General features: G+C 41.0%; 1 protein-coding gene across 1 annotated transcript in view; it reads left to right on the top strand.

Moving 5' to 3' along the window:
* Positions 1–458: 458 nt before the first annotated feature.
* DDX10 (DEAD-box helicase 10) overlaps positions 459–24,163 on the top strand; it is a 146,811-nt gene continuing 123,106 nt past the window's right edge. Inside the window, exons 1-10 of the mRNA XM_088522229.1 lie at positions 459–662; positions 2,958–3,018; positions 3,228–3,358; positions 5,000–5,158; positions 5,318–5,438; positions 6,545–6,734; positions 8,790–8,916; positions 10,019–10,181; positions 11,532–11,616; positions 22,387–22,488. Coding sequence (XP_088378355.1) covers positions 459–662; positions 2,958–3,018; positions 3,228–3,358; positions 5,000–5,158; positions 5,318–5,438; positions 6,545–6,734; positions 8,790–8,916; positions 10,019–10,181; positions 11,532–11,616; positions 22,387–22,488 — 1,343 coding nt within the window. The remainder of the gene's footprint in view (positions 663–2,957; positions 3,019–3,227; positions 3,359–4,999; positions 5,159–5,317; positions 5,439–6,544; positions 6,735–8,789; positions 8,917–10,018; positions 10,182–11,531; positions 11,617–22,386; positions 22,489–24,163) is intronic.

Here is a 24,163-nt window from a genome sequence, read left to right as displayed (position 1 = left end):
CTGATTTATGTAGCCTGGAAAATCGGCAAATAAAGCACTAACAGTCACAGGAGACACCACTCACCCACGCCGCTGCTTTGCAGGTGACAATGGTCGGGACAGCAACAAAGGACATATTCATTTCTTATTTTTAATTATTTAATTTAATTTATTTTACTTTATTTCTTATTTTTTTAACCCACAGTTTCCACTGCCCCCATTCGCACCCGATCCCGCTGCCCGAGCCCCCTTTTCCCGCCGCCTCCTGCGCCAGCCCTCAGCAGCGGCTCCGCCCCCTGCGACGAGACCCCGCCCCCGGCATTAGACCACGCCCCCGCTATGAGGCCACGCCCCTTGCACCGAGGACCCTCCCTCAGCCCCGAGCCCCCTCCCCTGGCGCGACGGCCCCGCCCCCGCGGCGAGGCCCCGCCCCCGGCGCGTGCGGATGACGCCACGGCGCACGCGGGCGGGCGCGCAGCATGGGCCGTGCGGGTGATGGCGGCGCCGGCGCGGGGCGGCCGGTGGCAGCGGCCGATGTGGACCCGGTGCGCGACTTCGAGCGCTGGAAGAAGAGGCACACGCGGCGCCAGCGGCTGCTGCGGCAGCGCCGCAAGGAGCGGCAGCGGCCCGAGTGGCTCGTGGAGCGCGAGGGCATCGGGCGGCTGGTGCAGCGCTATGGAGAGGTAGCGGCGCGAGGGCGCCCAGCGGGCGATGCTCTGGGAACGGCCGGAGTGGGAGGGTCTGAGGATCGTGTTCCCGCCGGGGAGATACTCGGATGCGGTTTGGGGCGTTTGGAGAGGCAGGAGCGGGATCCTCCCGTCCTCGGCTGGAGGAGGTGCTTGACTTACGTGTGTCTGGCTTTTAACTTCATTTAAAGGAGGTGAAGGGAGAAGAGCAGAACAGTATTTGCTGCTATGTGATTAGCACATCAGTTTTATTGGGTGACAGAGAGTTAAAAAAAGATCTGTCCACTGAAGCACTTAAGCAACCTTAATTACCTAGAACACTTTGCATTGCTGCCATCATCTATTTTGTGTATCCCAAACTTATTAAATTGTATTCCCTTAGTTGCGCATAATAGGTTGCTTACATTCTTTCCTGTTGTTAGTAAAACAGGTTTTCCCCTCTAGACATGCTGTTTCCTTGACATCTCAGCATCTTTGTGGATAGCTCGGGTAGCTTGTGGGCTGAGCTTGTGGGCCCCCACACTGTGGGGGGTGTGGGGTTCTGTGCCCAAAGCCTGCCCTGCAGGCGCACCTCAGTGGAGACGTCAGTTAGCAAGTGTGTTAGGGCTCTGAACTGCCCTGTTTTCCAGTAAGTGCAGTGTCCTGGTGGGCAGCGAGTGCCCCAAGGCTGCTGGTGTGGTGGGCAGCTCCTCCTCCTCTCCAGCTCCTCGAGGTTGGTGCCCGGTGGGTGCTCGCCCAGAAAACACCCCTTCCAGCCCCCGAGCTGCTCCGTGCAGCCGGCCTTGCCGCCCGGTTCCCCCCGGGCCGGCTCCTCCTGCTCGCTGGAGAGTCTGGTGCGACATAGCTGGTGCTTCTGCCCCGCACAGAAAATAGTTAGAAACAGGATTTAAAAGAATATCGGTTCGGCTGTGGTGATTGAGTGCAGGGCTCCCCCAGACCAGCCTGCTGTCACCAACCAGCAGTCACCCAAGACTGGCCCTTTTATCCCCTTTTCCCTTTATTTTCTTACACTTGCTTCTTCCCCATCCGCCTTGGTCCCTCCCTTTGCTCCTTGCGCCCTGCACCCCACGGTCAGCCCTGCATGTTCTCACAGTCCTTTAGAGCATCAACCAGCCCTGTGCAGCTCACGTGGGCTCTTCTGGTAGGTTGTCCCCATGTTGCTACTGCTGATGCCGGGGGCTCCGCCTTGGCCCACGCCGATGGCGTTAGCGGGCTCCTCCGCCTGCCTTCGCCCTCCTCATCCTCACAGGGTGCCTGTGTCTGCAGCGATTACTGCTCCAGGCATAGCTGCTGCTGAGGACGTGCGTGAGTGTCTTGGGGGACCCGGGCTTCTGCAGGGAACAGAAGTTGTGCTTAGCACGTGCGAATCGGAAACTTGGCACTTCTTGCAGCCACACAGAGATATGAATTTATTGGCTAGTACTTTGAAGTAAATATTTTACTATAGTCTCTGTTGGGACTGTTTTGGAGAAGGCTGTAGAGGTTCTGATTTTTAGATACTGTTTATAAAATACTTAGCATGAAATTTAATAGGTTATGTCTGGGGCTTGCAGTGTGCAGCACGGTAGACATATTGGGGCTTGCTTATGTAGCAGAGAATCTTTCTAAACTGTGTATTTTTTCCCCCTTCTTCCCCCTCTGCTTCTGAAACAAAGACATCTGTGAAGGGCCCTTGAGGCTGGGCCTCGAGCACTTGTCCTGTGGGGGGCGGCTGGAGGAGCAGAGGTGGCTTTGGGGACACCTGGCAGCAGCGCCTGTGGCCGGGCTCCTCGCAGCACTGCGTGGCAGGAGGACCGGGGGCAACGGGCACGAGTTGAACCAGGGCAGGTTCAGGGCGGCTGCCAGGAGCAGCTTTGCCCCGTGGGGACAGTGGGCCCTGGTGGCCCTGGGCACTCTCTGTCCTCAGAGGGTTTTGGGACCCGACTGGATGAAGCCCTGAGCATCTGGGTCACACTCAGAGCAGGAGGATGGGCTGGACTCCCGAGCTCCCTCCCAGCCCCACTTCTCCCGGGATCCCAACGTGATCTAGACATCAGTTTGCGCTCCTGGCCAGCCTAACTGCATCTTATGACTTTCCAAACAGAGAGCCAGAAGAGCCCTTTGGCTTGGGTCAAAGTAGTACTAGTTGTGTGACCTGCTGACATGGGCAGGTCTTGCTGAACTACCAAACCCTTATGTTAAACAGCAACTTAAAAATGGTATTTAATTTCCCTATGCTTAGAGTTTAGCACTCTTATTTAAATTAAAAAAGATTAAGATTAAAATAATAAGATTAAACTTATTTTGTTTCAGATAAATGTGAATGAAATTCAAAGATTTTCAGATTTTCCACTGTCAAAGAAAACCCTAAAAGGTGAGTGTGAAAATTTTGTTTGAAAATTTAAGTAGAAATGAATATATATTTCATTTGCAAATAAAGAAAATTTTGCTTAAAACTCTTTAAAAAGAATTTTACCATATACAAAATTGGAAAATGGAAAAAAATGGAAAAAAAATAGCACTGGGCAGGATAAATGAAGTTTTCCACCCTTCCCGCTTCTCTCTCCGCATCCATGACACTAGGATTGCAGGCAGCTCAGTATCGCGTGGTGACTGAGATCCAGAGGCAGACCATAGGTCTGGCTTTACAAGGCAGAGATGTGCTCGGAGCTGCCAAGACCGGATCAGGCAAAACCTTGGCTTTTATCGTCCCGGTGAGTATCTTACAAACCCCATCCTCACTAAGGCCAAGTTACTGCAGAAGTCGGGGGTGTTAAAGGTTACTGGATTCTGGGAGAAAAGCTGTAATTTAACTGATGTTTGTGTTCCAAGGAAGCATCATTTAAGAAAGCTGCCTGAGGCTTTGGATGAAGTAAACTTCCATCGCAAGAAATGTTCAGGGATTTTGAAATTTCATTTTGATCCCCGCATTAATAGATTCTGTGCAATTCACAAAATGCTTTGTTTTTCTCTCAGGAATCTGTCTTCCTTGTGCAGCTCTGCTAACGTGGTCTGATTCTGTTAAAATATGAAAACTGAGTGTATGAAATGGGTGAAATAGCTATAGTTCCACAGGTTTTTTTAGATCAGTGACTGTAGAATTTCTCTTCTTGTTTGTGGTCAGGGCAAGATGAGGGGTGTGTTTTTATTTATTTATTTTTTAAATAGTCTCCCTAGAAATCATTTCTAGATCCAGAAAAACAGGATGAAAACTCCTGCCATGGGTAATGTATTTGAAAGTTTCACTCAAAACATCATACTCTTATTCTTGAATAAATTGCATTCAGAGTATGATTGAAAAGGTTTTTTAAAGAGGGCATACCAATTATTGAGAAACCTATTGATGAGTGGATAAAGGGAAAAGAGATGTAGTTTGGATTATGGAAGTTTTTTGTGTAAACATTATTTGTGTTTTACTAGCATAGATTGAGTCTCTTCTGTCACTGGCTCTGAGAACAGTAGTAGGTGTTTTGAATATGCTCTGCAATTGAGAAGATTTGTGCTGTATGTTCACTTTCTTTATTAGTGAAGAATAGGAAAAAGTGTAGGTGGCTTCAAAAATAATTGTGTGAACTTGAGAAGCAGAGTTCGCAAGTGAGGCTGCTGAATTAGTTTAGGAGTAGATATTTTTGTCCTAAAAAAGTAGTTTTAAAACAGTGTTTGGGGAAGGAGGATAATGGGAAGGAGTTGGACTGGTGAAGAGTGAAGAAAAATTTTATATGACAGCTCTGGTATTTCAAAATATTATAATCAGGGTTATATATATATATAACCAAATCAATGAAGTCCTTATGTTAAGATTAGCTAACTTAGCCTGTATTTCAGTAGTATGAATTTATAGGGGAAGAAATAATCCTGGGTGAAACTGTACAATACCTTTAGGTGGAATGAACTGTATATAGCACAAGTGTATATATATATATATATGGAACTGCTCTATATCTGAACCAGAATTATTAAGACTGAATTGTTTGGCTTTTTTTCTAGTTCTTTCTCTTTCTGATTCCCTCAAAACCTTATAAACAGGGAAACTTCTCCTGCATTTCTGCATCTGATTTTTATTCTCATGCAAGTGATTCAGAATAGATTTCCAGAATTTGCCAGGGTAGGTTTAACTGTGTAGTGAGATTTCTGCAATTCCCAACCCATTGCTCTCTGGCATTAGATTCGTGCTGGGGCATGTTGCCTCAGCAAGCATTATCACCATCAGCTAGAACTGATATGTGATCAAACTGTATGAAATGCCTGCTTAAATCATTATTTGCACTAACTTCCCTTTATCTTTGTATGACTTCTTTTTTGTTTCATGTTTTCCTTCTGGGGTTTTACGATGACAATATGGTAATTTTTTTCAGGCCTTGGAACTGTTGTATCGCAATCAGTGGACTTCAGCAGATGGACTGGGAGTTTTGATCATATCGCCTACCCGGGAACTGGCCTATCAGACCTTTAAGGTTCTGCGGAAAGTGGGAAAAAATCATGACTTCTCAGCTGGCCTTATAATTGGAGGGAAGGTTTGTCCTCTTTCAGTTTGTCTAAATGAAAAAATAAATCCTAGTCTTGGAGGAAGCCCTAAGATGGAAAAGTGGGGGAAAGGAATAGTTAATGGGAATCTCTTCCTGACTTATTCATTTTCTGATAATTAGAACTAAACTGTTTTAATTCATTTTCAGGATCTGAAAGAAGAGTCTGAGAGAATCCACAACATCAATATGCTCATTTGCACTCCAGGACGGCTTCTGCAGCACATGGATGAGACTTCGTATTTTTATGCATCAGATCTGCAAATGTTGAGTGAGTTTTAAAGTACTCAAAAATATTTTGTAATAGTTTTAAACTATTCCTGTGTGGAGCATTTCCTTGGCTACAAAGTCATGGCATGTAGCTAAAATAGCATTTAAGTTTAGGCATGGAGAAATTAAAATAGAAAATGACACAACTCCTTTTCTGGGTGCCTTTCTCTCTAAGGAACTTCTGAGCAGGTTTTTCCTAGGATGATAAGAACAAGTAGGTGAGTTACTAAGGGACCCAAAACCAAATGCAACATCCCATTATAATCCTTTAGATATGTGCTGGCTAATGCTGACCTTTCCTTTCTGTCTGTAGCTCTCTTGTTTTACTAGATATGATAATTAATGATAGGGAGCATTCACTACAGTGTGTGCATTTGGAGTGTTATTCTAGAAAAGATTTCTTTGCATTTTGACCAAGGTAGCTGTTTCTGTCTTTTTCTTGGCGTCTTTCTTTCATCCTACCAACCTGAATACAAATATCAGCTTAATGAAAAGGTTTGTTTGCCTTTAAGAACTGTGCATAATCTTTAGTATAGCTTGAGGAACTTAAAAGCAATTAAGAAGCTAATGAAGCTGATAAAATGTGAAATTAGAATTGTTACACTCAGTACAGTTCATTGCAGTTAGACAAGACTTGCATTAAATACAGACCCTTTCCTTAAAGTTTTGTCTCTCTGCTGATCTGTGTATTCCTTCCATGTAAATGATAAATTTAGCTTGGTTACAGGCGAGTCAGTTTTGCTTGGTCATGAACATTACTGCACTGTGTTACGTTCCATGGTTTTGTTCCCGTAACTGGACAGGGAGTTTATAATTTGCAGTTTGTCTGTGAATTGGTGAATGGGTTGCTTGAAATGTGGACATTCCTATGCCTCAGCACGAGGAGCTGAGGGTGCGTAATGTTATGGGAATTGCTCTGACTTCTCTCTTGCATTTTATAATCATATTTTATGGAGTACATGAGCAGCTAAAGAAAATTCTACAATATACAGCAATTAAGTCTACCAGTTTAAGTAGGCATTGATTTTTATACTATACAGATCTAAAGTTTGAATTTTATAAACTAAAGCAAGATCGTTTTCTCTCAAATCTGTTTTCCCAATTCAGTTCTTGATGAAGCTGACAGAATTCTGGACATGGGGTTTGCGGATACCATGAACGCGATCATAGAGAATCTCCCCAAGAAGCGCCAGACGTTGCTTTTTTCAGCAACGCAGACAAAATCGGTGAAGGATCTTGCACGGCTGAGTTTGAAGGATCCAGAATATGTTTGGGTTCATGAGAAAGCCAAATTCAGGTATGTCAGGGTAATTTTTCTAGTTGTGGGGTTTAAACAGATGATGATCCTGCTTAACTGCTTCGGGACTCGTGCATCTTTCTCCCTCCTTCAATCCCTGGTCCTGTCGCGTGCCTCTCTGGAAGTAGGGAATTTTCAGAGAAGAGGTTACTAGTTGTGACTGATTTCATTGCGGGGAAGCTGAGCCTGCACCTTCCTTGTGGCTTCCCAGGAACTGCTCTGACTGCCATTTTTTTTCCTCAGGGTAGTTCCAAAGGTGGGTTAAATTCTGGACAGACCAGTCTTCTGACTGTAGTAGCAACCATTTCTTGGTTGTTAGGTTTTTGTTCTTTGGCTTTCTTTCCTTTCCTGTCTTTGTGTTCACTGTGCAGGCGATACCACCATTCTGTCTTTGTTGCACAAATACAGTTCTTGTGTGTCTCTGAATCTGGTTTTCCAAGGAAATGTTACCCTGTTGGGAATGTGCAGAAAGACCCTCCTGTTTGTGTGGTCAGTGTTGGGTGTCCCTAGGAAACTAAATGATACTTGTCCATGTGCAGTTAGTCTGAGGATTCACTGTGCATGTTCAGGACTCCAGCCCTGTGCATGTGAAGTAGTTTGGTTGTGTTCCTGCCTGGCAGTATGTGCTCTACCCAGCTTAAAAAAATTAACAAATGCAAAAAGGTGCACAGTGTTACCGCATTTATTTTTTCTCTCAAAATTACATTTTTAAAATGTTAAAATGTTGCTGTTTGTGGGCTCTAGTCTCAGAGTAACATATAGCTCATGGACATGTATGGTTCAGTTTTTCTCTCTATGACATACACATGTGTTTCCATACTTAAGATGCAGGTGGAGGAAGGTGAGGAGCAGTAGTAGAATAGCCCAACCAAGAGCAAACAGGAAATAATCAGCAAAATGAACTGTAGAGCTTAAGTCTTTACACAGACTCTAACTGTTTGACTCCATAATGTCTTTTCATTATCCTGAAAACAGCATTAATAGTACTAATAGTGCTAATAATAAATAAGAGATCTCAAATACAATTACTGGAAAAGATTGTGTGAATAATATTTTTTTTTGTCTAAGCTGAGGATGATATAGAAGCCTGATTTAGTCTTCTGTTTGAGGACTAACTATACAAAAATGCAAGTTTTCTGAAACAGGTGCAAAGTATGTTTTAAAGCACATTGCACCTCCCCAGGTATTTCAAAAGTACCAATTAATAAACCAAATCAGAAAAGTAAAATACCAATTTGTTCTAGAATTACTGCCTTTGTACATAGTATGGTGTTAGCTTAAGGAAATAGTTGCCCGTGAAAGATTCAGAGGGTGAAAGGTACTGTGGCATAATTTAAAGTGACTAGTGGAATAAAACTTAGAGCAGTGTCGTGAATTTCTTTCTCTCATGTGACATCTTCAATAAAATAATTAAAATGCTCTTGCTCACTCTGAGGTAGAGTAGAGGGACTGTGAGAGAAGAGCATTTAAATATTTCAAGGGCAAATATGTCAGAGAATATTCTTTTCTTACTTAGTAGAGAACTGAAAGGTGAGTTAAAATGACAATTTGGAGCTTCACAAAGTCACTTTTCATGTCAGTGTGTGATCAGTAAAAATACCTCAATGCCTTTTTTGTGCATGATTAGTCTGTGCTTTGACATTGCCTTGAGCACCGATGATGCTTTAATAGGACTAATAGACGAGATTGCATTTAAGTCAAGGCAATTTGAATGTCACTGCTTAGACATGGAAGGCGTTTGCCTGGGTGTTGAGGAGAAAAGCCAAAAATTATTTTTTTTTGTCTTCCTCTTTTGCTCACCACAGGATTTTAGTAAGCAAACTGGTAGGTCTTTCAAGAGTAGCTCTCCAGTGGAGCTGCTGAGACTTGTTGTCAGAACTTCCCAACCTCTTTTATTTTTTATTTATTTTTTTCTGGGTATTTAACACTCTTGACTTGAGAGAAATGTCAGTAGTTTTTCAGATATTCTATGCCTGTATAATCTCTTTTCTTTATTCTCCTCTTAATGTTATGAAAACCATGAAATATAAATGGGCTTTTGGGTTTCTCTTCTAGTACCCCAGCAACTTTGGACCAGAACTACATCGTTTGTGAGCTTCAACAAAAAATAAACATGTTATACTCTTTCCTGAGAAGTCACCTGAAAAAGAAGAGTATTGTGTTTTTTGCGAGCTGTAAAGAGGTATGAGAGCAAGGAGGAGCCAGGCCCGGACGTTGCCCAGCCCTGTGCCGTGTCACGCAGGGCGGCTGGGCCAGCCTGGCGGGCAGGGACGCGGGGACCCCGGCCCGGCACAGCGAGGTTCCTACGGGGATCTGCCTGCTGGTCTGGGTGCTCTGGTGCTGGGCGGGAAAGCGAAGGTCGGGCAGCTCGGAGCCAGCCAGTTTGGTCCGGTGGAGCATTTCATAGTGGAGTTACGGAGTATTTAAGAGATATCTGCCCTTTTTAAGAGCTTTGAAAGCTTGCTATAAATAAATGATAATTATGAAATAGCGTGTGGAAAGATTTTCCTTACAGTCGTGTAGGATGTAATCCTTCAAGTGGCTGCTTGTATAACTATCCTGGGAGTATTTCTTTCAATTTTTTGTAAACATTGTTTGATATTTCTTTCTCAGACTACCGCCTGCATTGGGTATTTTTACTATACACATTCAACAGATAATTGTATGCTAAATATTCATTTTGGTTCTTGTCCTTATGCAAGGGATTACAGTATATCTATTGTTTTGCTGTTGGCTACTGAGTACCGTGTGGCTGTAGACTTATTTTTACAGAAGTTTCCTCTGAGCTATAGCTGTGCATGCAGCACACACCATCTCTGTAACTATTATCTTAATTGTTAGCCTGCCCCTGCTACGAAATAATGTCGCACCTTGGTACTGCACCACAGTGTGATGGGTGATACTAAGCAGATCATCTTTCTAAGACAAAGTCTTGCTGCTTGAAGCAGTGAGTCAGGATGATGCAGACTGCCTGGAGAGCAAGCGAAGGAATTGCAGCCCGCCAGAGTTGTCTAAAAGCAGCACTTCTGAGGGACTGTTCATGTTTGGGCTCTTGTGCACAGCTGAGCTAGGGAGCCCTCTCCCTTTTTGGAGTGAGAAAGGTATCCTGGCCTTGGCCATGTCCTCCTCCTGTTGGAGGAGCTGCCTGTGTGATGGTGAGTTGTGTGTCTCTGATGTGGAGAACAGTGTATTTTGCTTTATTTGCCGAGGCTGTAGTTGTTTGCTGAATGTGATCGCTACTGTGTCGTGTTACATTTGTTTTCTTGTGGTTTGCTGTGTAACAGGTGCAGTATCTGTTCCGAGCGTTCTGCAAGCTCCAGCCTGGCGTGCCTGTTCTGGCGCTCCATGGCAAGCAGCACCAGATGAAGAGGATGGAAGTCTACAACTGTTTCCTTCGGAAAAAGGCAGCGGTTCTTTTTGCTACAGATATCGCAGCTCGCGGCCTCGGTAGGTGCCCGTTAAAGCAACAGAATATTCACCAGGCGAGGAGGCAAGCCTGTGGAGACTTCATCAGTACCAGAATGTTCTTAAGGCCAGGCTCATTCTTACAAATCAAATTGCAGTTTGCTACAGCTCTGTTTAAAAGCTTGTTTTGGTATCTCAAAAAGGAGCAGTGTGCTTCCCACACACTCCTGGCATGGCTTTACTGAAGAGAGGTACAGCTTCCCTTTCTGTCCCTGAATGACCTAAACTGTCACTACACTTGTAATGCCATTTTACTAAAGCAGACAGTGAAAACTGTCCTTTTTTTAAAAGTCTCTAAATAATCTAAGAGAAACTTCTGTCTCTGTCGAATGCATGTGGGATTATGGAACATTAAGGGGCAAAAGCAATAATATTCCATAGGAGCTGTGTTGGCCCAAGTTTCTCTTCTCTTTCCAGAGCTTGTAAATGGCTGCACTATAATTTCCTCTTAGTTATAACTTTCGCAAATATTTGTTCCTTACGATGCTTATTCAGGAGTTGTGTTTCTTTGGAGTAGCAACTTTCATTGCCCAAAAGGGAAGGCTTTGTTAGGACGTTACAGGAGGTGGAAATTGCTCCAAAATGGAAGTGAGCAGACATGGAAGATGTTTATTGTGTCTTCTTCATGGCTGAAGTGCTGCTGTGGAGGGAGGAATTCACGTGGGCTTGGGCTGACAGAGTGGGTGTAATTGCGGAGCGCCGCGTTACTGCGGCCGTGCTCAGGAAGTCACCCTGGCTCAGTGCAAGCTGGATGAAATGCAGGAGCTGGAAACTGCCCATTAAAGCTGTAGTTCACTTGGAATATGGAGTTGTTGGTCCAGCCTACTGACTTCCTCTCCCTCTTGTTGTGAGGGACTGTGATGTTTCTTTGCATAGCTAGCTATAGCACTGGTGTCTGGCCACAGCTCACTTCATTACCAATTATGTAGGATAATGAAAGTCTAGGGAAAAATAGGTCAAATTCTGTTATTTAATTATTAAATGTTGTGGGATTTTTTTGATATTATTATTGTATGTATAACACAAAGCACCTGTCTTTTCTTGTCAAGTGTGAAATTATGTTCCACTCATTGCACTGTCATAACTTAGGAAATGAAGACACCATAATTTTAACTTCCTTTAATGAAGAGGTTGGTTGTTTATAATGTGCTAATACTTGCAATTAATTTTATTTTTAATTCAGAGTCTGCATGCAGGCAGTCTATAAATTGGTATCTACATGATAGGTCTTACAGCAAGCAATGCTCAAAGTAGTTATTAACTTGAGTAGGAGGATTTCAGTCCAGAGAGCTTAAAATTGAACACTTTTTTTCCTATCTCCTCTTTGCACAGATTTTCCAGCAGTGAACTGGGTCATTCAGTTTGATTGTCCGGAAGATGCAAACACCTACATCCACAGAGTGGGAAGAACAGCCAGGTTCACATTCACTTCTGGTTTATATTTTGATTTTTTAAGATAGGTAATTGCAAGCACTGCTAACTGGTTACTGCTAACTTGAAAAAACAAACAAACCAAAAAACAAAATGTGAGTTGGAAAGAAAGAAGGCTAATAACACCATAAGAGCATTTGGTTATTTAAAAGAAATGGTTTAAATTAATCATTTCTTTTTGTCAGCGTGAGACTTCATATAGCATAGAGGACCAATAATGTTTAGTTTAATCTGAATAGTCAGAGTCTTTTGTACTTGACAGGGTTACCATAAAAGCTGCGTGGATCCACATTTGTGTTTGGAAAAGCTTATGTGGACACTGCCATTTATTGGTAAATTAAACCTTTGACATTTCGGATTCAATTTATTTCAGTGTCATTGAGAATTCATCAAAAGAATCGTAATAGTTCTTCTTTCTTTTACTTTAAACAGTAAGAAATCAAACAGGGTTAATGACTGTTTAAATTTTTATTTTTCTTAGTCTTTTGTGGTATTATGTTCTTAGGCAGAGCTTTAGTTAATGTGTCTGTGGCCCAGGCTTTGTAAAAGATGGGAGTTACTTAGATACGCTGTTGAAAACCTGGTCCTTGATCTCTGAAGTTGGTTTTTAAAAGAAGCAGGAGTTATTGAGGTGGATAATTTGGTAGATTAAATGTCAAAGAATGAAATGCAAGACCTAGCATTAACTCTTGTACGTAATTTAGTGTGTTTGCAGTAGGGTTTTCCCATCGGCGTTGCAGTATAATTTGAAGTCAAATACAATGACAGAACAGTCTTTTAGAGCAGTGTGTCAGTAATTCCTACTGTAGGAGTTTGAGATATATTTATTTGGATCAGGCAGCAGTAAGTTTTGGTTGCACAGTAGTAGGAACACGTGTACTTTGAGTCCCTTTTCAGGATGTCAAGTTTTTGGGCATATACTTCTTGTATTCAGTGACACATCTGCTCCATTTTTTCCTGTGTCCAAATTTTTCCTACCTACCGTCTAGCTGTAACCCTAAGGACCTGTCCAGATTTAGCATCCTTAGATCTTTTCCCTACACTTACTAGGTACTGAGAATGATGATTGTAAGCAGCAGCTTTAGAGATGGGAAGGAGCTCAAAAGAGACAAATAACGCCCCCTTTTCAACAGCGATTTTATTAAAATGCCAGTCTGACTAGGATGCCAACCTTGCAAGGATGTGGGTCTGTCTTTGGAGGCCTCTTAAATACAACTGTATTAAATATATTTTGCAAATACAGATGTCTGCCCCTAGCTTCATGTAGATCTCTTGTTTTGTGAGCTTTTCAGTAGCCAGAGCTCATGGAAATTGCCAATTCCTCCTGTAGGCAAAGCTTTGCAGGGGGTTTCTGCCTCCTCACCTGAGAGAGATCAGGGAAGGTTCTGCTCTGCCTGGGCTGTTGTCTGGGAGAGAGGCTCAGAGTTGCTTTGTCCTGAAGGTCACTAAACAAAGCTGTTTCCAGCCCTACAGTTAAGGGTATGAAAGAAACTATTGAAAATAAGGAAAATGCTTAATAGTGTCACATAGTGTAAATGCTGTGCAGTAAGTAAATAAGCTAATGTTGGGTGGGAAACTTCATTTGTTTTCAGTGGCAGCAGTTAGTATGAGAGCAACTCATGTTTTCCCTATAAACTTAATAAAAATTAACTGCAGTTTAATCGTCGTCATTAATGAGGTTAGGGATAATTATGAAGTTTCATGGGTTGTGAGAGTGTATAATTGCATGGAATGAAAGCTAAATTAAATATCTCGGCTAATTAGGAGACTGTGCTAAACTGTAATTAAAACTGGGTTGCTCAATACTGTTTGCTTTTGAAATCAAATTATTTTGTGGCATAAAAATAAATATGAAAGTCAAAGTATTAGTTTGGGACAGAGGCTGAAGAATGTTTGAAGTGTTCTGTACCACAACTCCACTGCACTTTTGCAGAGCCGTAGCAGAAGTGCAAGATGCTGATTGATTTAAATGGTGAAGACCAGTGTGCTCCCCATGCAGGGTTTCACTTGCACTTCATCCTACTGTGGAACAGAAATTTCAACCTCTGCATTCTTGTCTTGTGGAAAGAAAATCAAGAAAATTTGATTAATGATGCTTTTACTTTGTAGTAGAGTTGGCATAACCTGTGTAATTTTATTTTTTTTAATTTGGAAGATATGCTACTCTTACAGGGATTGGAAAAACCGTGAAAACTATTTCTTCCACTGTCATTTTGAAAACTTAATTTAAAGCCCAGCTAGCATAGTAACATAATTTCTAAAATATTAACAATGCTGTAGCCATGTCCTTAAATATTTTGACTATATTCTTATCATACAGTCTCCTAGCAAATATTGTAATTCAAGATATTAGATTACGGAGCTTTTCCTATGAGTTTTAGTTTAAACATTCTAGTAAATAAGAGATACTGCTGGAGATCATCTGCAAAACTTGGTCTGACTTTTAATTCTATTGATGCCTGCTGGTCTCTAGCCCGTGAAGGCTGCAGTTGAAAAGATTTCATCTGCAGTTTGGTGAAACAAGTGGCAGTGCCGCTAGAGGACAGCAGAAGATAATCCTGAAGCAGAGCCACATGCCTCTCCCCTGTATCCCGACTGTTTTTCCAAGCATAACTTGTAAGTTGTGTACCATGAAAAGGAACATAGATAGGGAGGGTTTTCTTGCAGTCATGATTGCAGTGACAAGTAGGATAGATGTTGGGAGGTCTGTCTTTCTGTGCATGCATAAATAGCTTGTGTTTTGGATGTGCCCATATCCTGTTATCCAGACATGTCTCAGTCATTAATTTCCTTCTTTATAAGCATTATCTTCCTCCTTCCTTGCTCTCCTTTTCCTTCAGAGGAGTCTGTTGTTTGTGTTTAGTGATTTTTCTGTGTGCAGAGTCTTTTTTTAAAGACCTTGCCAGTGAAATGTAAAGACAATAAATCCTTTGCTCTGCAGTCTTTATAAAGATCTGGATCCACAGCAATTATATATAAAGATCCAGATCTTTATATAACCTTCAGGTCTGGCTAAGGCTGAGAGTTCTGATATTAATGCTATTCAATCTGGGCAAGGTTTGGTAGATGCTTAATCTAAATTGGGAAATTATCCTACTTGTTTTCAGAATATAGTTAACCTAAAGAATAAAATCCAGTATCCTCCAGGCAGGATGCTACATTGCCTGTTATCTTAGTACTGGCTGCTGTGATGATCACAGTGAAAGAGCGTGAATAAAGATTTGGAAGATCTGTAGCCTTTTTGATGTGTTGTGGACACTGAGAAGTGTGCACACGAGTTTTGGAAGGGGAAAGAGGGCATATCATCTAATGGTCTTGCTCCATCATGAAGTAAACTGCTCTGAAATATGCTCATTGGGGCTCCCCTTAATTGCGCACTGTAGGAATGAAAGTGAGACTGATAAACCTGTAGAATAATCTGTCAAAGTGAGACTAAAGCATTTAAAGCAAGGGACCTAATGCCTAATGAAACAATTTTTCAGTGGTGGAACCTGAATTTCACATTGGGAACTGCATAATTGAGATGGCAGCTCTGTGTTTTTTTTTTTGTATGTTAGACTTGCTGAAGCTCTTCTACTGTTTTTTTTTTTTTTAATATAATATGTGGTATTTAGACCTTCTCTTATATTGCAGTCAAGTCATTGTCTTAAGTTAAAATAAAAATAGCTGGCAGTGGAGATTACAATAAATTGTTGACAGCACATATTTAACTGGCAATTTATATTATTAAAATCTCTAAAATTGAATACTGTAGCCTAGCTACATTCTTGACAATGTCCTGTGGTGCTGTAGTTGCATTAACTGGAACTATATTAGTCATTGGATTTTTTTTTTTATCTAGTAATGAGTTACAAATGTTCCCATACACTAAAGCACTAAGTGGCTGTGGTGGCTGTGTGCTGACATGAAGCTGTCCTGGAAGCTATCAAAAAGAATAAGCACATATATTTCAACACAGCGGAGCGGGCACAGCTGCTGTGGGAAATGGGTTGCTTACAAACCAACTGCAAGACTCGCCAGCCTCCCAAGGCCTTTTAAATTCGATTTATTTTGTGACTAGCGTGGCCAGGGGTGTGAGGCAAGGCCTGGTCGTGTCTGTTGTTTCTGCTGCCCGAGGCCGCTGAGCAAAGACGACGGTGAGCGAGTCTGAACCAAGGGGATGGTGACTTTGTGGCGTGCATAAGGCCGAGCTCTGTGATTCTCCTGGTTTGCCTGTAGATGTAATCGGGCCCTGCTATATTCTATCGTGTGCTGTCCTACATGCTATGGTGGATGTACCGCGCCTGCTGCGTGGCTGAGGCGGCCGCAGCGCCGCCTCCGTGGGCGGCCTCCCGCGCTGGTCGCTCTTGCTGCGCCGCTTCGGAAGCGCCGGCCCCGTTCCCAGGGAGCTCTGTGGATGGCCTGTTAAGGCAGCCACCTTTAAAGGAAAACGGCTGTACCGGAAACCATTGGCTCTCTGGAATAGAAATGCTGATATTCAGGCATGTGTTTGTTTGTCACTTAAATAATGGAATAGCAGATTTCCCCCAATGGGGAAAAACTCCAGCAGTGCAAAAGACATGAGCAAGAAGAGCTTTATCTCCTGTTTATCTTGGCCCTGGAGAAACAATATTTTGTTTTGCAACTTAGATGTCTCCAATTCCTTTAGTGGCAGAAGGCCCGGAAGGCAGTATAATTGGAAACAAAATTTGTTCAAACGGAGAGCAGTGTGAGGAAGCTAAAGCTGTTACTTTTTTTTAAAAAATATGTTTTAAAATTATAGCTTATATAATCAGATTGAATAGTTAAAATTTAAAACAAAGCTATGACTTATTGTATTTCTGTGTATTTTTTGCCTTAGGGGTAAATAGAGATATTATTTTTTTCCTCTGCTGAAAGTAGCCTGTGGGTGAAAAGATTTATTCATATGAGTATCAGATTGAAATAAGTCTTCTCAGAATAAAAGTGCTGATTTTGACTTTTTGGGGGTATATTTTCATAGCTGTTTAATATTATTCCTTTATATAAAGAGAGTGCAACAGACAAATGTGTGCATCAAACTGAAATACTTTATGCTTTGCTGTTGTTGATAGTAAAGAATTGAAAATCATTAAAACAAATGATTTAACACGCTAGAATTATTAGAACTTGACTAACTTAATAGTCCTTATTAAGTGTGGCGATTGATGTTTTTAACTAACCTATTCAAAATGTAGATTGTTTCTAACCTAGCTTCCAAAAATTGGATTTGTATTTGTACCTCAGATTTAAATTTGAAACCTCATCCTCAACTTTCAATTGCAGTCTTACATATGTTAATCAGTGTATATGTAGAATTTTGTTGGAGAAGGGCATCTCATACTCTTCCAGTCTTTACTGGGTTAGGTAGTTGGCTGTAGAAGCAAAGAACTGTGCTGGGTTTGATTTGTTTGTCAGTCATTCTACATGATGGATTTTTTTTTCATTCTAGGTTCCTAATGAAAACTAAAATTGTATGCAGAGGTTTAAAGAACATTGTTGCAGAGTCAGCTGTTTGGATATTTGTGTTCCGAGCAGGGTCTGAATGGCGTGCGGGGAATAAACGATGGCTTTATGGGGTGAATAGTCAGGCTCCCAGGAGAGCTAACTTAAAGGATTTGCACTAATGGTTGGGCCAACATGTACAATGACTTAAAAATCCTGTGGAAGAAGTGTATGTAGAGTAGCATTAAAATAAACGTGCAAAAGAATGCAAAATTAGTGGTGCTAACTATCTGAAGGGGTCAATTTGAAAGTATAGTAACTTTACTGCTTTTTTTATTTATCATACCTCAATGGTTTGACTATGTGTATCAGGGTTAACAGTCCTGAGCAGATTTTACACTCAAAATTTCTTCTCATCTTTTTGAAGTTACATTGTTTTATTCTTCTTTTTTTTTTGTCTACAACTAATGGAAATGTGTGCAAAATGCACAGAATGACTCCCTGTGGTGCATTAATTTTATAAATCTGCATACACTCTTTTTCGGAAATGCATTTTTTATTTTGCTAAATATTATTTTTGTGTTTCTTAGGCCTTTCAGGACTCTTTTGATTTCCTAATGATAACTAGTTGGGCATTTTGGTTGTCATTCCCAAGTCTTCAAAAGTGCTGGCCTTGCATTATTTTTATAAGATTTCCTGTTGTTCTCTCTAGGTTTTATCTGAGTTTGAACACAACATATCCTCAGAGCTAAATTATTTAATAAGTGAGATAGTCACTAACTCAAGATCTGAGTTTCAAAGTTGGATTGGAGTTCAATCATGAAAATAATACTAGACAGGCCCGTTCTATATAAATTCTAATAAAATATTGTCGGATTATAAATCCTAGCTGGAGAGTTTTTCCAGCGTCAATCAAATCTAAAAATTTCAATTTTGTTAAGTAGCTTAATATTAAAAATCAAATTATTGAAGGACTGAGCCAGGACCTTGGTGTTGATTACAAAGTTTCTTAGGTTTGAGTCCATGAATGCTAACTTTCTCCCTCAGGTGTCATACAATAGAAATTTATTGAAGGTGCTTCAAATATAATAATTTTGCTTATTAGGTATGGATGATTACCACAATTTTCTTAATGGTATGAGGCATCCTTTAGTCTTTATAGGAACATATGTAGCACAATTTTAACTGCTAAAATTGTCTTTTCTTTTTGTTACCTTTATGAGCATCTACATACCTGCAGACACTCAGCTATGCCTTTGTCCCTGAAATAAAATAATAAAGATGAGGCTTCAGGCAATGATGGGAGAGGAAAAAAATAAAAAGAGAGAACAGGGAAACTCAATTCTTTCAGCTTTCCGAACTTTTGTGGAACTGGAGCTTGGCTGGCAAGGACTGGAAAGGCAGCGTTCTGCTCATTCTCCTTGGTTCTCTGTAGTAAATCTTGTCTTGGGGAGGAGGAGACTTTTCAGAAGTTGATTTGACTTTCTTGATGTCTGAGTTCTTTATCTGGAAAGATCTGCTGTGGTGAGTTTCTGGAATACTGATGTTCCCTAAAATGGCCTATGGGTTTGGAATTACAAGGCTTTTTAGGGATGTCGTTAAGCTCAGAATTTTGGCAGATGTACCTTATTTATTAGTCCTTGTCTGTCAAAAGACAGATAAGCTGATAGTGTAGTTGATGCTATCCACGCTGGCCCGCTTATGCTTAAGTTAGATCTTCAGTGGCAAAGGTCAACTCAGAGAGGTCACATTTAGCAACAGATGAAAAAATACATATTTTTGCTTATGATGGTTGATCTGTGACCTCCAAAAGTATAAAAATTCTACACTGAGGTTCCTTGCATAGTTTTGTGTGTGGTGAACATCTCCAAAAGCATTGTCTTCCTGCATTATATTGAGTTTTCAGGAAATGGGAAATATGCAAATGCAGGAAACTGTCACACAAGTACTCCTATATCTGCAGTCCTCTGTAGACTGTGTCTACATCCATCAGCCTTTGATGATGATTTTCTCCCTGATTTGTGCAGCACTTTTTAATAGGATGTTTCACATTAACACAGAAATATATTAAAGCAATGGTTTAGGAATGGTAAGTCAAGGACTCAAAGATGCTAAATGTGAAGAGCAAGAAGACTTGTGAACCACATGCCAACTTGGACTAAATGTAACAACAAAATCATCCTTTGTATGTGCTTATGCATCCTACAAAAATCATCCTTTGCTTATACAGTGTCATCAAAATACCTTTTGTCCTTGGTAAACGAGGAAAGTTCTTACTGGAAAACTCAACAGACATTCTTTCCAGATAATAGATCATTCTCATAGATCTTTTCTGAATTCTTACTGCTATAACATCTGTTTTTGAACAGAAAAGCAGAATTGTATGTTACTGTATAGAACGAATTTAAGAGACCATTAATGGCAGCAATGCTGTCTCTGTTCTCATGTCGGACACAAGCTTTGGGTAGGCAAGATAATAATTTCCTTCTAATTTCCTTCGGGAGTTAAAGTTCATTCGATGAATATTTTTCTGCCCTGGAGCTGCAACCATCAATTTTTGCCATAAAATTCCAAGTCCTATTTGGCGCCATTGTTTTCCAGGATTCCACTGCCTCTTCAGACAGGGCAGTATGTGCCATGCAATTATTTTATTGAAAAAGTGTTTGGAATTTGGCTATATTAAAATACAGAGTTGTCTTAAAGCGTTGGCCTGTATGAATAAGACAGTCCAACTCTATACTAAAGGGCCAGAATATTTATTGAATGTTTTGTCAGCAGTGACTTATGGTCTCTTACACTGTTGCCAAAGACAGATTGCCCCAGCCTGAGCCTGCAGGTTGCTTTAGGACTTGCTCAGAACTATTCTGCAGGGTTATATTTCTGCATCAACAGTGTTGTAGGTCTACTAATTTAAGAGCTTATCAAAGCCATATTTTGATAAATTGTCATAGTGTTGGCATGTGACAAAGACGAGAGTTTTGATTTTTCTTGTCAGATTTCCTAATCTAAAATGGCAGTGTTAAAATTTGGTGACAAAAAACATTTACAAGAATTAAAAAAGGCATTTTTTTTCTAGAATTATCTTTAGAAAACAATCCCCAGCTCAATGGGCTCAAGAGCATTTTATTGTGGTTTTGCACATACATCCAATGAAAGCAGGGAGCTGTAATGAAAACCGTCAGACTGTTTTTACTGCAGCTTTGGTTGCTGCTTGCTAGCTGACGCCTGTAGTTTGCAAACAGCTCTGCAGTGCAGCTTTGGCCAAGTGGTAGCGGTTGAGGCTTTGAGGAATGTGGTCTCCCCACGTTCCCTCTCGAGTGATTTTTGTTAGTGATACAGCTCCCATCTGGGGTGCCTCAGTCCTTCCCCTCTCCGGCCTCCACCTAAACCTTAAGCCAAACGGCCTTAGCTCCAGTATTTCCCTAAATGGCATTTTTATCTGCTCCTCCCTTCACAAAGATTGGATTGGTCTTTTATGCTGTCACTGCTGAGTTTTTGTTGGAAAGAATCCCATATATCCCCTTGATAGGGAGACCTACCTTGGACCAGGTTTATTTTCTTGGTTGTTTCTAACCCGAAGACAAAGTAATAGCATCTCCCACCTTTCTGCTGAAATTTTATAGCTTTTGTATAGGCTCCTTTCCCTGGTTCTCTTGATGGGGAAGAGTTAATGCGATTGGAGCACAGATCCAACTGGAAATGTGGGATGGAGTAAAAGAAGCCAAAGATCTATGGAAGGGCAAGAAATGAATGGATAAAGGATGGACAGAGGGAGAAGACGTCAGAGTGAGAAGTATTGATCCAGAAACAGATTAGTAATGGAATAAATAGAGCGAACAAGTCAATTATTATATAGAAAACAGAAAGGATACAGAGATATGTTTGAAATAGATAAGTTTTATCAGCATATGAGGAAAAAGAAAATATGACCGGAATAGGAACAAAACCAAAGGTCTGGTAAGGTAGTAAATAAATTTGATTTAAAATAGCACTTGAATAATAATATAATGAGGAATTTGTTCCAAAAGCTCTGACTGTGAATGGTGCAAGTAGTTTTATGTTTTACAGTCTGCTCCTCCCGGTGCCGCTGTGAGCAGCTCTGCTGGCTTACTGCTGCTCTGGAGGGTGCCTGATTTCTGTCTTGCTCTGGTTTATCCCCCAAATTGCTGCATTGAATTCTGTCCCGTTTTGGCACATTTGTAAAGTGAAATTTAACTGGGTTGCTTTTATGCAATGAGGACTCTATGCAATGCCTTTCTATTGATCTGTTAACTTGCTAATAACTCGAAAGGGTAATTCTTAAATGTGTAGAAGAGGAATGAATCGCAATAAATGTAGGCTAAGATAATGCAGACAAGCGAATTCATCATTGTACCACTCTTGTAGTAGTAAGGTTTACTGTTTGTTTGCTAGTGCTGTTGAGTAATTTGTTCTCCATGAACTTCTTCAATTTACGTAGATCAATAAAAATAGTGACTGGCTCTTTGTTATAAGAAAAAATGCTTTAAGAACAAAATAGAAGTTTTTTTTTTTTCTGAGCATAGATCTGAGTAACTGTCAATCCAGGTTTGATACAGCTGTTAAAACCAATGGTGAGAGAGTGCAAGGTATATTTTTTATGGAATCAATCTCTGTATTTTTTTCTTTTGGGGAAAAAAAAAAGGTGATTTTATGCTTTTCTTTTAGTAGTGCCTTTTTTTTAAAGATACAAGTAGAAGTTATTTGGGATGAAAGCATTTAATCCTTAGCCTTTACTTCCTTTCAGTTGAAGGACGTGCAAATGAAAACCAGTTGTAGCCAAGTGTTAGGAAGAGTTGCCTGTTGATAGTGTGTGCAGCCAAATAGCTCTATCTGCTCATATTGTAAGCTTTAAGTGCCCTCAATTACCACAGAAATCTTCTGAATGCACAGAAGAATTAAGAACTGCTAATCTGAGTCTGTATCTTAGCTCCTGGCATTCAATGTTTATATGTAGTTATATATTTATATACATGCACTGAGGGACATGGTTTGGGCAGCATGGTGGTGATGAGTTAATGGTTGGACTTGATGATCTCAAAGGTCTTTTCCAACCATAATGATTCTATGATTTTATGTTATATATTTATAGTTTTGAAATCAATACAAGTGTTGGCAAATCACTTAATTGGTTTACCTCTTCCTTTCCCTTTGTGTAAAGTAAGGATTATTGTCTGCTATTTGGGCTGCTTCTAAGGTAGTGAATGTAAATTCTCATTGCTTATTGAAAATTTCAAAAAAAAGATGTGTATTTTTGGTATGTTTACTTAATGTCTTTTTTGTTGTGTTTGATCAGATACAAAGAAGGTGGTGAAGCTTTGTTAGTCCTGCTTCCTTCGGAAGAAAAAGGCATGGTGGAGCAGCTGGCGCAGCGGAAGGTGCCTGTCAGTGAGATCAAGTGAGTGACTAAGGGCCTGTCCGTAACGGGCCTTCCTTCCGTGCGACAGGTCCGCGCGCGCGCGGGGTCTAGTCAGGTGCCGAAAAGCAACGTGAATTGCCTGGAGTCAGCCAAGCCATGGGGATCGTTTGTTTTTGGCAGTATTGTGGTAGGAAGGACCTTGAGAGGTAGCTTGTTCCATCCTGCTTCCCAAAGGCAGGATCAGCTCCACAAATCATTCCTGACAGACGCTTGTCTAACTTGCTGATGAATATCTGCACTGTTTCCCAAGGTGATCTCATCCGTACTCAGCCGTTCCTGCCATTCAGGGTATTTCCTCAAGTATCTGATAGGCATCTCCCTTGTAGCAATTTAAATGAAATATTTCTTTTGTCTTGTGCCAAAAATATATGGAAAATGACTTATTCCCTTATTCTCTGCAACTACCTAAAACTAATTGGACCTTATCGTGCTGTCTTTTACCTTTCTTTCTAGAGATCAAATAATTACGATTTCTTTAATCTTTCCTTGTATTTTTTTAAGACCTCTTATCGTTCTTGTTTCTTTTCATCTTTTCATTAGTTCCAGACTGTTCAGACTGTTTTTTTCCAATTCGTTGTGGTCTTTCTGAATCAGTAAGTTGAAGGATAGGAAATAAAAGATGGGACTAAATGATCATTTTTCATAGTGGAGAAGGTGTATCAATGGGGTTGTGTAGAGTTTTAGACTAAATGTGGAAATCATAAATTACTTTTTAGAGAGTTACAAAAGGATTTAATGATACCATGTAACAATAAAAAAGCATCCACTTTTCCAGTATCTATTAAGTGAAAAATCGTGCACATGTGAGAGAGATTAAAAACCCCACCTGTAAGAATATTAAATAAATAAAAAGAAATCAGTCCTGCTTTCCAATTAGCTGCTTTAAGTAGGAAGGAGTCCTTTGTTCTCTGAGGCTGTCAGCCCAATGCTAAATCAAAAGGGCAAACAGAATATGGAGGAAATAAGGGAGAAGAATTGAAAGCAAGCCAGAAAATATTTGATGGTCTGACTAATTTTGAATACTCACAGAGTTCTCATTACTTCATGCCAAAATGCCAGAGAAGAGTGACAGTAAAAATTAGTTTTTGTGCAGGTAGATGTGAAGATGTAAATATGGCAGTAAACTACCTTGGAACTGCTACATATGACATACATATTTATAAGCAGTCTATAATCTTAAAAGTTCTAGATGCAAGCTGTAAACTGAAATTATTTTCGGTCGTACCCTGAGACTACTTCATTGCAGTTAATTTTGTTGAGTGCCAGTAAAAAGGAGCTGCTTCGCAAGGACATATCCTAACAAGATTTTTGTGCCTCTAGAACCTTTTAGCAAAGGAAGAGGTGCTGCTGTCTGCCCTGCGGCCTCGCTCCTGCGGGCCCCTGCCAGCTTGTTTGCTGTAACCGTAGGAGCTGGGAGCCCGAGGGAAAACACGGAGCAGCTGGAGCAAGAAGGGGCTGCGGCTCAGAGAGCCGCTGAGGTGCAGGCAGAGCGTCGCGCTAGGCAGCTTGGCTGCTTCTGCTGTTCTCCAGCCTCAAAGTGGTACCAGCGGATTCAGTCTGTGAAGGCCTCGGAAATAGGAGTTTAAAACTTGCAGCTTCCCCATGCTGCAGCTAACTGTGTGTTTCCTGTGCTGGAAATAGCAATGGTGTGTGT

Source organism: Tinamus guttatus, unplaced genomic scaffold (genome assembly GCF_059628265.1).
Source record: "Tinamus guttatus ecotype Peru unplaced genomic scaffold, ASM5962826v1 Tinamus_guttatus_pri_ptg000150l, whole genome shotgun sequence".
Taxonomy (NCBI): domain Eukaryota; kingdom Metazoa; phylum Chordata; class Aves; order Tinamiformes; family Tinamidae; genus Tinamus; species Tinamus guttatus.
The sequence above is the reverse complement of the archived record's forward strand: the minus strand, read 5'-3'. Positions and strand labels throughout refer to the sequence as shown.